This window comes from Xenopus laevis, chromosome 3L (genome assembly GCF_017654675.1).
Source record: "Xenopus laevis strain J_2021 chromosome 3L, Xenopus_laevis_v10.1, whole genome shotgun sequence".
NCBI lineage: Eukaryota > Metazoa > Chordata > Amphibia > Anura > Pipidae > Xenopus > Xenopus laevis.
This window is the reverse complement of record NC_054375.1, coordinates 145,102,699-145,118,121: the sequence shown is the minus strand read 5'-3', so window position 1 is coordinate 145,118,121 and position 15,423 is coordinate 145,102,699. Positions and strand designations below refer to the sequence as shown.

Sequence of the window (15,423 nt, the reverse complement as noted above, 5' to 3'; positions counted from 1 at the left end):
AAGTTTGACTTATCCTTTAAAGCAGCATATCATAATATTGTATATAACTGATTCCACTGTTGGACTTCACTCCCACCCTTTCTCACTTTACCCTGCAGATTGCTTAAGACTTGCATTTTATCTGCTCTACATAGGTCCTTTCTCTTGTAAAGGGTGGGGCTGGTTTCTGTTACTCTGTAACTACATAGTGTAGTGTCAAAGTACTCAGAGTATAGATATTATGGCTGCCCATAATACTCTGTGTACTCTTATGCATATGTAGTTACATAGTTAAATCGGGTTGAAAAAAGACAAAGTCCATTAAATTCAACCCCTCCAAATGAAAACCCAGCATCCATACATACACCCCTCCATACTTTTAATTAAATTCTATATACCCATATCTATACTAACTATAGAGTTTAGTATCACAATAGCCTTTGATATTATGTCTGTCCAAGAAATCATCCAAGCCATTCTTATAGTCATTAACTGAATCAGTATCACAACATCACCCGGCAGTGCATTCCACAACCTCACTGTCCTGACTGTGAAGAACCCCCTACGTTGCTTCAAATGAAAGTTCTTTTCTTCTAGTCTAAAGGGGTGGCCTCTGGTACGGTGATCCACTTTATGGGTAAAAAGGTCCCCTGCCATTTGTCTATAATGTCCTCTAATGTACTTGTAAAGTCTAATCATGTCCCCTCGCAAGCACCTTTTTTCCAGAGAAAACAACCCCAACCTTGACAGTCTCCCCTCATAATTTAAAGGGATACTGTCATGGGAAAAAAATTTTTTTTTCAAAATGAATCAGTTAATAGTGCTGCTCTAGCAGAATTCTGCACTGAAATCCATTTCTCAAAAGAGCAAACAGATTTTTTTTATATTCAATTTTGAAATCTGACATGGGGCTAGACATTTTGTCAATTTCCCAGCTGCCCCTGGGAAATGAGGGATCACTGACCCCATCTTAAAACAAATTCTCTGTAAGGCTACACATTTATTGTTATTGCTACTTTGAATTACTCATCTTTCTATTCAGGCCTCTCCTATTCATATTCCAGTCTCTTATTCAAATCAGTGCATGGTTGCTAGGGGAATCTGGACCCTAGCAACCAGATTGCTGAAATTAACTGGAGAGCTGCTGAATAAAAAGCCAAATAACTAAAAATGAAAACCAACTGCAAATTGTCTCAGAATATCGCTCTCTACATCATACTGAAAGCTTAGTAATATTTCTAGCAGTTGTAGATTTGAAACATCTTGAGTGACAGATTTCCTTTCCCTGCTTCCCAGTGATTCCATTACTGTTTGGGTGTTAAGCATGCCCATAATAATTAAAGGGCTTGTTCACGTTAAAATAACTTTTACATTTCCGAGACCGGTGCAAATGATTTTCATTTTTTATTTTTTGTGGTTTTTGAGTTATTCTGTTGTATTATATATTTATATTATTTTTGTTCAGCCGCTCTCCATTTTGCAATTTCAGCAGTCTGGTTGCTAGTGTCCACAATACCATAGCAACCATGTACTAATTTGAATAAGAGACTGTAATATGAATAGGAGAGGCCTCAATAGAATAAAAAGTAGCAACAACTATATATTTGTAGCCTTACAGAGCATTTCTTTTTTAGATGGGGTCCGTGACCCCATTTGAAAGCTGGAAAGAGTCAGAAGAAAAAGGCAAATAAATGGGGGGACAAAAACAATTGAAAAGTTGCTTAGAATTAGCCAAAAAGTTAACTCGAAGGGGAACCACCCCTTTAATGTTTTCCACCAGTCAAATATAAACTTTTTGATGAAAAATAATGTAATTAGTAAGTTTTATAAGCTATGGAAAAATCAACAGTTTGTATTTGCAGGTGTATGTATTTTTCATTGAGTTCATGCGCATACTACACTTCTTATTCCTCAGCAGGAGGATGGGAAAGAAACCATCACCTTTGAATTCCAGAAGATCAAATATTCATATGATGCGGAGGAGAAGAAGGGATTTTTCCAAGTCGTGTTTCCTGTGGAACGACCGTTGTCCTATTACCAGAGTGCTAAAGGATACGTAGAAGATGCGGATATAAAAGCTGCTGAAAAGAAATACGGAATTAACAAGTACATACGAGTTTTCTTTTCATAAGTTCCATGATTGCTGTGTGCCAAGAAGCAAAACATATCATACATACAGTAGAGGCACTTTGCACTTGATTATCTGTTTTTCTTTAGGTACTTTAAAGGGGAAGGAAACCTAGTCGGCGCAAACCCCCCACCCCCCCTCCCGTTTGTTGCCCACCCTCCCTCCTCCCCCCTGGCCTACCCGTCCCGCTGGGCAAATGCCCCTAACTTGTTACTTACCCTTCTGCGCAGGTCCAGTCCAGGGAGTTCACAGACGACATCTTCTTCCACGCGATCTTCTTCCTGCTGTGAACGGCGTTTTGGCGCATGCGCAGTAGGATCATTTCGCCGGTACGGATCTACTGCGCATGCGCCAAAAGTCACGCGCATGCGCAGTAGATTGTACCGGCGAAATGATCCTACTGCACATGCGCCGTTCAAAGCTGGAAGAAGATCGCGTGGAAGAAGATGTCATCTGTGAACTCCCTGGACTGGACCTGCGCAGAAGGGTAAGTAACAAGTTAGGGGCATTTGCCCAGCGGGACGGGTAGGCCAGGGGGGAGGAGGGAGGGTGGGCAACAAACGGGAGGGGGGGGGGATTTGCGCCGACTAGGTTTCCTTCCCCTTTAAAGGAATTGTTCAGTGTAAAAATAAAAACTGGGTAAATAGACAGGCTGTACAAAATAAGAAATGTATCTAATATAGTTAGTTAGTCAAAAATGTAATGTATAAAGGCTGGAGTGACTGGATGTCTAACATAATAGCCAGAACACTACTTCCTGCTTTCAGCTCTCTTTTATAGTATATTAATGCCTCTTGTGTATTATATTTAATAAATAATATATTGCAACAAAATATTTTTTCTCTGTTCAGAGCAGAAATGGTGGTTCCAGATTTCTTGCATCTTTTTAAAGAGCGAGCAATTGCCCCATTCTTCGTTTTCCAGGTAAGTCTATTGCTGCCGTTATGAAGACTTTACTAAGTAGAGTCGTTATAACACGATGAGTGCAGACAAAATTGCCTTATGGAATTTTATTTTGTTTACAGCAGACTGTGTATGAAAAATATATTTTATATACTAGAAAGTCTTTAAAATCATGAAACTTACATCCTACATATCTAAGATACCCCTAAAGTAGACGTCAACCCCAAAAATGTTGCTCCTTTCAGTTGTGATTACATTTACACATAACATTAAAAACCATTGGACATTTTTAATTTGACCACAATACTACTGCACAGGCACTTGGAACTGTCCCCCCAAGGGTTTATACACACCTAGATGGTTGGTAGCAATGTCAGAATCTGCCATACTGCCCAGTGAAGTTTGGGCACCCAGTTAGGGTTGGCCAAGTAAATTTGGGTAAGCATGAATGTACACACAGTTCAGTGGACTATACTGACCATGTCTTGAAATCAGGGCCAGTGATGTGTGGCATACCACCTACTATTCATTCATATTGCAAGATCTGCACCTTTTTAAAGAGGTGGATCACGTTTAAAGGAAAACTATACCCCCAAAATGAACAATTAAGCAAAAGATAATTTACATCATATTAAGTGGCATATTAAAGAATCTTACCAAACTGGTTTATATATTTAAGTAAATATTGCCCTTTTACATCTCTTGCCTTGAGCCACCATTTTGTGATGGTCTGTGTGCTGTCTCAGAGATCACCTGACCAGAAATACTGCAGCTCTAACTGTAACAGGAAGAAGTGTTGAAGCAAAAGACAGAACTCTGTCTGTTAATTCGCTCATGTGACCTAACAAGTACCCTTTGTTTTGTATGTTTGTGTGCACTGTGAACCGTACAATCCCAGGGGGCGGCCCTTATTTTTTAAAATGGCAATTCTCTATTTATGATTACCCAATGGCACATACTACTAGAGAAGTATTTTATTATGAAAATGTTTTATTTACATGAAGCAGGGTTTTACATATGAACTGTTTTATGCAATATCTTTTTATAGACACCTACATTGTTTGGGGGGTATAGTTTTCCTTTAAGTTCAATTTTTAGAATGTTCTAGAACAGCTAATTCTCTGCAAATTTTCAATTGCTCATTAGTTTTATAATTATTTGCTTTCTTCTTCTGACTCTTTCCAGCTTTAAAATGGGGTCACTGAACCCCTCTAAAAAAACAAATGCTCCACATGTATTGTATTACTCCACTTTCTATTCATATTCCAGTCTCTTATTCAAATCAGTGCACGTTTGCTAGGGTAATTTGGACCCTAGCAACCAGATTGACGATATTGCAAACTGGAGAGCTGCTGAATAAAAAGCTAAATAACCCCAAAATAATATAAAATGAAAACCAATTACAAATTGTTTCAGAATATCACTCTCTACATCATACTAAAAGTTAATTTAAAGGTGAACAAACCCCTTTTTTTAACATAATAATAGTGCACAAAAATGAGTCCCTAGAAACTGCTTGCTGGTCACTAATGTTAAACATCAAGCTTCATAAGTGATGTAAAGTTTTAGCTTAGGGTAGCTGTATTATTGTCTGCTTTTTATGTATGCTAGTTACATCTTATATACTCTTGTGTAGGTGTTTTGCGTCGGTTTATGGTGTCTGGACGAGTACTGGTACTACAGTGTATTCACTCTCTTCATGCTGGTAGCATTCGAGGCTTCCTTGGTTCAACAACAAATGAAAAATCTCTCCGAAATCAGGAAGATGGGTAATAAGCCCTATATGATCCAGGTGAGAGGGCTGTCATTTATTGGGTTTTTGAAATGGTTTATTGAACCAGAATAAGGGATGGACCGAATCCACTATTTTGGATTCGGCTGTACCCCTGAATCCTTTGCGAACGATTTGGCCGAATCCTAATTTGCATATGCAAATTAGGGGTGGGGAAGGGGAAAACATGTTTTACACCCTTGTTTTGTGACAAAAAGTCAGGCTATCCCCCCCGGCCCTAATTTGCATAATTTGCATATGCAAATTAGGATTTGGTTCGTCCGGGCAGAAGGATTTGTCCGAATCCTGCTGAAAAAGGCTGAATCTTGGCCGAATCCCGAACCGAATCCTGGATTCGGTGCATCCCTAACCAGAATTGATTAACAATCTATGATTCACAAGGGCCATTCATTTCTGTTACAAACCCCTGCAGCTGAAATTCCACCCGGGGGAAGGTTGGTAGTTTGTTCTAAATAAGGGAGATTATCTTTGCCTTTGTTTATTATATTTTTGCCCTCTTCTGATATCCGGAAATATGTAAGGACTTGGGTACACATAGGGGCTGATTCATAAAAATGTGAGAACTCACCACAGGAAAAATTCACCCACTTTCTAGTCATTCCTATGGAATTTTCAGAAGCGTATTTATCAAATTGGGTTAAAGTTCGAGTTCAACATCTGGTAAATATATATTTAAAAAATCCTATAAGAATAACTAGAAAGTGGGTGAATTTCTATGTGGTGAGCTCTAATCTCACATTTTGATGAAGCTGCTCCACTGTGTTGATGCGCTCAGGGAGACCGGGCACTAGTGATGTGCGGACTGGCCCAATACCCACGGGGAGGGTTCGGGCTGACCTCGCACTATTCCTAGCGGCTGGCGGGTTGAGCTCTTCTCCTGCTCTCTCCGCCCAACTTACGGGTTTATCTTTTATAGATGCTGCGCCTGTTCTCCTCGCCCCTTTTGTGACGTCACCAGCAGGGCAGGTTGGCGGGGGTCTATAAAAGCAACCTGGAAGTCGGATGCGGGTGGGCACGGGCTAATGGAGGGCGGGTTAGGGTTGGGTGCAGGTCGGCCAAATCCCAACCCGCACATCACTACCAGGCACCTCTTTTCAATGCTTAAAGGGGAACTATGGTGAAAATAAAAATGTAATCTAAGCTTAATCACACAGAAATAAGAAACTTTCTAAACATAATCAGTTAAAATAATCCTAGCATATGTATTAGAGCTAACTCAGCACTACTGATTCCAGCACAAACATAATCTAAGGAAATAAGGAAGTGAGCTCTTAATGCATCTTCTAGGCAAAAGGAGCCTCCCCCCCCAAAGGCTTTATTAGGCATAAATGTCAATCAATATCAGACTCCCAACCAGGTCCGGACTGAGAATTAAAATAGGCCCTGGCATTTCAATTACACAGAGGCCCAATCAGCCCACACAGAGGCCCAAACAGACCCTACCAGCCCACTAAATACTCACTTTCTATGGCACCTTATAGCAGCCCCTCTGGCATTTGCCAGAACCCACAGATTGCCAGTCCGGGCCTGCTCCCAACTCCTGCACGAAGAGACCATGAGGCGGGACAGATATTGAGATGCGGAATAATAAAGAATAACTTGATTATTTCAGAAAAGGTGCAGAATGTTGAACTGATTATGTATAGAAAGGTTCTGGTTTCTGTATGATGCCACTTATGTTATCTTTTTCATCATAGTTCCCCTTTAAAGGAAGTGTTCAGATTAAAAACTGGGTAAATAGACTGTGCAAAATAAAAAAATGTTTCTAATGTAGTTTGTTAGCGAAAATGTAATGTATAAAGGCTGGAGTGACTGGATGTGTAACATAATAGCCAGAACATTACTTCCTGCTTTTCAGCTCTCTTGGTTTCCACTGATTGGTTACCAGGCAGTAACCAATCAGAGACTTGAGGGGGGGGGGCACATGGGTTATAACTGTTTGCTTTTGAATCTGACCTACATGTTAAGGATCAATTGCAAACTCACTGTCCTTTGTGGCCTCCCCCTTAAAGTCGCTGACTAACTCAGAGTTAGAGAGCTGCAAAGCAGGAAAAAGTGTTCTGTTGTGTTATGTTAGACATCCAGTCACTCCAGCCTTTACACATTACATTTTGGTTAACTAACTATATTAGAAACATCTTTTATTTTCCACCTCTTATCTATTTACCAAGTTTTTATTTTTATACTGAACTGCTCCTTTAAAGGACCAGTAACATTAAAAAATGTTGTTTCTACTTAACAAAACAAAAACACCAAGACACTTTTTAACTTTAAATTCGCAAAGTCTTTATTAAGAAATAACTTACCGATTCTCCTCTTGCTCTCCTCTTCAGAAACAGCTACAGGGTGATAATCCATCGTGCGCTGCTCGGTTTCTCCTCCCTGGCTATCTCCTATAGAAGGCAGGGAGGAGAAACCGAGCTCCACACGGTGGATCGTCGCGTTTCTAAAGAGGAGCGCAAGGGTAGAATCTGTAAGTTATTTCTTAATAAAGACTTTGCAAATTTAAAGTTAAAAGTATTTTTTTTTTTTCGTTTAGTAGAAATACATTTTTTTTAAAATTCTTTTTTATGTTACTGGTCCTTTAAGTGAAAATTTCCAAGATTTTCCTTGCTGTCATGGCCTCATTTGCCACAAGTTGAGAGTTTCTTACTATAGTCAAAGAAAAATTGCAGCAGGAGATCGGAGGCATTTGCCTGGTATAGTTCCCTGAGTGCACTGCTTTATTCAGTTCATGACATGAAACAAAAATATTTATATTTTATTTCTAGGTTTACAGAAATCGAAAGTGGAGGCCAATCCCCAGTGATGAAATAATACCAGGAGATATTGTATCTATAGGTAATTTTAAAGTTTTCCTTAAATCAGATTTCTTTTAAACTGCTGCTATACTGCCAACTTGGAAGCACCGACATCTCATGAACAATTAAACACAAGGAGTCTCTATTTTAATGTCGGATCTATCTTATTGCTTCTATGTTTGTGACATAAAGGTCCCCATTATGCACTATTTAAGTGCATCAACCTCCCTGTTATAAAATGTCAATTTTAGAATTTCTCCAGTGAATTTTATCCTATGGGAAGCATAAGGTAACTTGTTTGCAGCAGTAATGGGACCTGTTATCCAGAATGCTCAGGACCTGGGGGTTTCCGGATAACAGATCTTTCCGTAATTTGGATCTGCATACCTTGTCTACTAGAAAATCAGTAAGGACCCTTGGGTTGGGAAAGCCTGACTCCTGGCCCTGTGTGATCAACAAACTGCACTGCAGAAAGCTCCTCATCTGAGCTGCTGTGCAGGGCCCGATTGGGCACAATAGGTCCAATTGGCCTAAGACCGTGCCCCCATGTACGGACGCCCATGTTGGGTAGACTTCCGCATACAATTGTAGGGTCGCTGGCAGGTTCGGTTTGATCTCTTCCTTACTCGACCTTACTGTGCCACTTTTCTCCCCCACTGAGTGTTTTTTATAGATTTACACCTGCATGGCCCCGCCCCTTCTGTGACATCATTACAGGGCGTGGTGGGCGCAGGTCAATAAATTTGGAGGCTAGCGGAGGGTGGGTTCCTGATGTGTGCCCCCAGTCCAATTACACAATTTTTTTCTAACTAGGAAGTGTCGGACACTATGCATACCTCAATAAATATATTTTCTTAAAGTGATACTGACACTAAAAAATTAATTTTAGCACATGAATGTACATTAAATGTTACCTATAGGTCATGTTGATCATTTTTTGCTGAGAGGTTTGTTTTTGTATATAATTGTTAGTTGAAGTTCCTAAGCCTGACTCTCTGACACTCTGACTTTGCCAACCTGACTGTCCCATCTCAGCCTGTTAGTTACAGTTTCTAATGCTAACGGACTCCTGCTGCACAAATATGGCGGCCCCCTCATACAGGAACATACAGGAACATGGGGGATCAGACAGGTAATGGAAAAGCATCATGCAAATACTTTATGGCAAAGTTAGAAGTAGCTTGCAAAGCCAATATTATAATAGATGTAAAAAAAAAGTTTAATTTCAGGTGTCAGTATCTCTTTAAGTTGCACCCCCTGCTTTAACCATGGTTGCACCCAAGGCTTTACCTCTGCTGCCTACCCCAACTTCTTCCAGCCCTTTAGATGTGGGAATATTTGTAGTGTTCTCTTACTTTTAGTTTTATGCTGCCAGTGTCAGCATTTCTGCTCTTTCTTTCATCATACTGCAGTGACATGGTAGAAAGTAACTACATATTTCCTGAGGATAAAAAACAAACATCTGTAGACGTTACCAGGGCCATACAGAAGCAATGCTCATTTCGGTTAAGTTCTTGGGAAACTTGGAGCTGGTGCAATTTCCTGTTGTGTAAGAGTTCTTGCTGGGCAAAACGAAATTTGGAGCCATGTATGTGTATAATATAAATGTGTTCTTTTTGATTCTGAAGTGCTTTTATGGCTAGCAGGGGTTTGCTTTGCAACGCTGGGCTCTTAGGTTCAATACCAGCTAGGACAATATAATATGGTTTTCTCCCAAACTGCAAATAATAATAATTATGACCATGCATAGGAATAAAAGGCCATAGATGAGTTGTTGTTATACTTGGTGGGTCATACTTAGTAGCAGCTACTTGTCACTGCTGAATGGGGAATGAAAGAGCAAAAATGCTGTCACTGCCTGCATAAAACAAAAGTAACTGTACGAATTGGGATAATTGGCTTTGCTAAGACACTCCTGGGGTTATGTAATAAAAGGCACTACATTTGCCAGTAACCCATAGCAACCAATCAGCAAGTAGCATTTACTAGTCACCTCTTTAAATGCAAGAATCTTATTGGTTGTCATGGGTTACTCCTGCTGGGCACACTTAATGCCTTATGATACATATGGGGGTATGTGTGTTTTATCAGAGGCAATTCTTAGTATTGTCTGGGTATTTTTTTTGGCATTTTGTAGCCACAAAATGTAGCTGCTACTAGTAGCTCTGTGTGTCTTCACCCTAAGGGTAAGGCCTGTCGCCAGGCGACAAAATCTCCCTGAATCTCCTCGTGTGGACTAACCCTAAAGCTAACGCACATGCTCAGCTGAAGGGAAAACAAAAGAGTTCAGATTTCCATCTAAAATGAAGGCACAGCTAATTGTTGGCTAATGACTGTGCCTATGGACTATTGCAAGGGTTCCCAAAAGGAAGATCAGGATCTACCAGTTGACCTTTAGCTGCTGATCAGTAGATCTCAAGACACTGTCTTAGGGTCAGGGCACACAGGCAGAGTCGCCCATCGACAAATCTGCTATCCCGCTGGCGATTTTCATTTTAGCCGGCAGGAGAGGCAGTTTGGGGAGATTAGTCGCCCCAAAGAAGATGAGATTTGTCGCCGGGCGACTAATGCCCTGACCCTAAGAGACAGCTCGACTAAATCACCCTCCCATTTCATGCTTTTCATTCAGATATTTATTATGTTATGGTTACATAAGTAAAAGTTAGTGTTAAATATAACTACTCTCATAAATCAATATAATATTTAAGTAACATTTTCCACAGAACAGAATGCTAAAATGCTTTTACGTGGTGTAGATCATAATAATAATTTAGTGTTGTAGATCATAATGGGACAACACCACTAAAAGTAGACCTCGCATTAGTAAAGTGTGGGCACTCCTGGACTATTGAGAGTGTATTTTCCTGCTTGGAGATAATCACTAAATTGCTTTATTCTAAATGTAGGTCGATCAGCTAATGATAACTTGGTTCCTTGTGATGTGTTGCTGCTCCGTGGCCGCTGTATAGTAGATGAGGCCATGCTTACTGGAGAATCTGTGCCTCAGATGAAGGTGAGTTAGGATCAGAGAGCAGTGTAAACTCAATTCACAATGTGCATAATTTCTATCCTAATCTCCTTTATTCTGTCGTTGATATGATTATGTTTTAATGATTTCTGTGCACAGGAGCCTATTGAGGATCTGAATCCAGAGAACATACTTGATGTAAGTGCAGATTCCAAACTGCATGTCATTTCTGGAGGCACCAAAGTTGTGCAGCACACTCCTCCTCAGAAGGCGACAAGTGGTCTGAAACGTGAGTATCTGAATGTAAATGGGTAAAAAAAAGGCTGTGGACCGTAGGGTTGTGACCTTTTCTGGGGCCGAAAAACAGGCAGGATGATGTCGGAGGACCAGTGCCGTCCTGGGGCAGGGCCGGTGACATGGCGATCAGCGATTGGGTGATTATTTTAAAAGTCCTGTAGGAAATCCGGACAGGAAGTTTTCACCCGGACAGCTCTTTCAAATACTGGGCGGTCCAGGTGAAATCCGGACATGTGACAACCCTAGTGGACTTAGATTGTTACTAAACACCATTATTTAATCTAAGTGCCATGTGTTCTATATGACTTAGAGGTCGCCCCGTGTGTCTGTAAGACAAAACTAGAGTCCCTTTTTGTGCACAATAAGTATATACAAATAATGAGTAGATTCAATATATATTTAGAGGTTGCTGTTTACCCAAAGTCACCTCAAAGCTGCAGTCGCTGCTGAAACGATACTTGCACATTATTGGTGCATAATTAGAAACACAATGGAAATAAAGTACTGCAGGTATGGGACCTGTTATCTGGAATGCTCTGGACCTGGGGTTTTCTGGATCTTTGTGTAATTTGGATCTTCATACCTTAAGTCTACTAGAAAATCTTGTAAACATTAAATAAACCCAAATTGGCCGGTTTTGCTTCCAATAAAGATTAATTATATCTTAGTTTGGATCAAGTACAAGGTACTGTTTTAATAATACAGAGAAAAATTTAATCATTTTTAAAAATGTTGATTATTTGGCTAAAATGGAGTCTACGGGCGACGGCCTTGCCATAATTCGGAGCATTCTGGGTAACGGATTCCATACCTGTACAAGATTAGTGCATTTACAGTCAGTTAAGGATTATGTCTGTTATGTTTATTAGGAGTTTTTATTTATTTTTTCTTCATCCCTTCATAGCTGTGGATAATGGATGTGTGGCTTATGTGCTAAGAACAGGATTTAACACTTCGCAGGTATGTAGAGTTGGCCTTGTATATTTCTGCGCCAAGATGCCTATATAAAATTTCATGTCTTGGATCTTTTTTTTTAGTTTTATGGTTGGCTACGTAATCCTGATTTTGTGTTTTTGAGTTACACTTGCATTGATTGCCTTCATTTGGAAACAGGATGATGTTTGATCTGCTAGCTAGACTTGTTGCTAGACTGTTAACTGGACTTGTTGCTAGACGGACGTTTTAACTTCCTGTTAGATCATTTATGATTCTTCTACCTGTTTTTTAAGAACTACATGTCACCTAATCAGGGTGTGAATGTGGGTGCAAGATTACAAATGCCTATTTACAGCTAAAAATGGTCTGTTAGGGGTTGCTCACCTTGACTTAACTCTTAGTATGATGTAGAGCAGTGCTGTACAACTTCTGTGGTACAGAGGGCCTGAATTTTTCTGGTGTACATGGTGGAGGGCCGATAATGGAAGCCAGTGCACACACACAGACAGATTATGGTGTACACACAGGGAGCATAGGGCAGGCAGAGTATGGCACACACAGGAGCATAGGGCAGGCAGAGTATGGCACACACAGGAGCATAGGGCAGGCAGAGTATGGCACACACAGGAGCATAGGGCAGGTAGAGTATGGCACACACAGGGAGCATAGGGCAGGCAGAGTATGACACACACAGGAGCATAGGGCAGGTAGAGTATGGCACACACAGGGAGCATAGGGCAGGCAGAGTATGGCACACACAGGGAGCATAGGGCAGGCAGAGTATGGCACACACAGGAGCATAGGGCAGGCAGAGTATGGCACACACAGGAGCATAGGGCAGGTAGAGTATGGCACACACAGGGAGCATAGGGCAGGCAGAGTATGGCACACACAGGGAGCATAGGACAGGCAGAGTATGGCACACACAGGGAGCATAGGGCAGGCATAGTATGGCACACACAGGGAGCATAGGGCAGGCAGAGTATGGCACACACAGGGAGCATAGGGCAGGCAGAGTATGACACACACAGGAGCATAGGGCAGGTAGAGTATGGCACACACAGGGAGCATAGGGCAGGCAGAGTATGGCACACACAGGGAGCATAGGGCAGGCAGAGTATGGCACACACAGGAGCATAGGGCAGGCAGAGTATGGCACACACAGGAGCATAGGGCAGGTAGAGTATGGCACACACAGGGAGCATAGGGCAGGCAGAGTATGGCACACACAGGGAGCATAGGACAGGCAGAGTATGGCACACACAGGGAGCATAGGGCAGGCATAGTATGGCACACACAGGGAGCATAGGGCAGGCAGAGTATGGCACACACAGGGAGCATAGGGCAGGCAGAGTATGGCACACACAGGGAGCATAGGACAGGCAGAGTATGGCACACACAGGGAGCATAGGGCAGGCAGAGTATGACACACACAGGGAGCATAGGGCAGGCAGAGTATGGCACACACAGGGAGCATAGGACAGGCAGAGTATGGCACACACAGGGAGCATAGGGCAGGCAGAGTATGACACACACAGGGAGCATAGGGCTTACATAGGGTTTACATTTTCTACCATTTTTTTTTTAGTTATTTAGCTTTTTATTCAGAAGCTCTCCAGTTTGCTGTTTCAGCAATCTGGTTGCTAGGGTCCAAATTACCCTAGCAAACATTTATTGATTTGCGTAAGAGACTGGATTAATAGGAGAGGCCTGAATAGAAAGAGTTCTAATGCATCTACTAGGTAAGGGAGCCCCCCCCCCCCAAGATTTATTACGACTTGGATTTTGATTCACCAATCTCTAATCTAATCTGGCTCCTGCATGAAAATAAAATAAATAAAATTAGATGTTGGGGGAGAGTGAAGAGTAACATTTCAGAAGTGGTACACAGTAAAAAGGAGCTTCATCTATCTAGTTATCCCTCTCATCCTGGGTGTTTTTTATAGACTATGAGCAGATATCATTATGTAAATGTAGAAATATTGGTCTTATAAAAAGGACAACGGTCTGTGAAGTTTAATGTGAGGCTAAGCTGGCAACCTGGATATTCATGTTCTCTCACTTAAACTTGCCCAAACTTACAAGTCCATGACTCAAGAACAGTAAAGGAGTTAAACCCCAGTCCCGATGAATCTGTGATTTAACTACTGAGCCAGTTGGTTGTCTCTGAATTTTAGAAATTTACCCTATAATTAATTTTCTTTTTTTTTTTTTCCTTTTCAGGGTAAATTACTCCGGACTATTCTCTTTGGAGTGAAGAGAGTGACTGCTAATAATCTGGAGACCTTTATCTTCATTCTCTTTCTCCTGGTTTTTGCCATTGCTGCTGCTGCCTATGTCTGGATAGAAGGTACGTCCTTAATATATTTGTTAACCAATGCTGGATCATAAGGAGCTTATTTGCACTTTTTTTTTTTTTTTTTTTAATGTATTGCAAACGAATTCATGCTCTGGGCTGTATTAATGTTTTAGCAAAGGCACTTTGAGCCATTATGCAATTTGAGTGTTTTAGGAGAGACAATTCTCTGTATTGTCAATGGCAGGGTATTTTCGGGCATTTTGTAGCCGCGACAAAACACGGAAGACACATAGCACCTTCTGTTATTGCATAAAAGCCTCGCCTGTTTTTCCTGGCTCAGAACTGAGCTTAAAGGACAACTAAGAATTAACTAAAGAAGTAGACTAGAAATGTTGTACATTATGGGGGTTATTTATCAAAGTTCGAATTTCAAATTTATGTGAATTTTTTTTTTTTACTTTAATTCGATTGTACTCACAACTCGAATGGGAGGTTATTTATGAAAAAACTCGAACGTCTAATATTTGATAGTCCCGACTGTAAAATGAAATTCAAATCAAATTCGAAATCCGAAAAAAAAAAAAACTTGAATGTCAGGAAGGCAACTAACATATTCAAATGGTTCAACAGACCTCTGCCAATGATTTGTACATTGTGAAGTTGCCAGCAGCACACCAAGTCTGTTGTAATAATGCAAAAAAGTGATTTATTTAGCCCAAAAACACATACCAAACAGGCAACGTTTTGGACCCTCAAAACCCTTTGTCAAGCTTGACTCGAATGTCTAATATTCGATAGAATAGACCCGACCGAAAAATTTAATTTAAATCAAATTCGAATCCGAGTCTGTTGTAATGATGAAAAAAAAAGTGATTTATTTAGCCCAAAAACACACGGGCGACGTTTCAGGCCCTTAAAACCCTTGAGGGCCTGAAACGTTGCCCGTTCGATGTGTGTTTTTGGGCTTAATAAATCACTTTTTTTGCATTACTTCAACAGACTTGGTGTGCTGCTGGTAACTTGACTTGATACATTTATGAACCCGGGGCAGGCGTGGGTCTTCCAGGTCAGCAACAGATTCCACTGCTTGGATTTCATTTCCTGGGAGTTTGAGCTCTCGGTTTCTGTGATTTATTGACTTGTAAATTAACTCAGCAGGTTTTAGGTGGCAAATATTTGAATTTGAACTGTTTCCATGGTCGAGGTGTGATCAATCTCACATTCAGATTTACATTCGAATTGGTGTTTTTAAATTCGAATTTGTGAGTTTTGACACAAAAAAAAATAATTAAAATTCGAATTTACCATTCGAACTTTAAT

General features: G+C 40.7%; 1 protein-coding gene across 1 annotated transcript in view; it reads left to right on the top strand.

Annotated features, from left to right (window-relative positions):
• Positions 1–15,423, top strand: part of atp13a1.L (ATPase type 13A1 L homeolog) — a 43,210-nt gene that overhangs the window by 6,023 nt on the left and 21,764 nt on the right. The window contains 8 exon segments of the mRNA NM_001127879.1: positions 1,895–2,085; positions 2,959–3,031; positions 4,647–4,802; positions 7,574–7,643; positions 10,510–10,616; positions 10,731–10,860; positions 11,773–11,828; positions 14,028–14,154. Coding sequence (NP_001121351.1) covers positions 1,895–2,085; positions 2,959–3,031; positions 4,647–4,802; positions 7,574–7,643; positions 10,510–10,616; positions 10,731–10,860; positions 11,773–11,828; positions 14,028–14,154 — 910 coding nt within the window.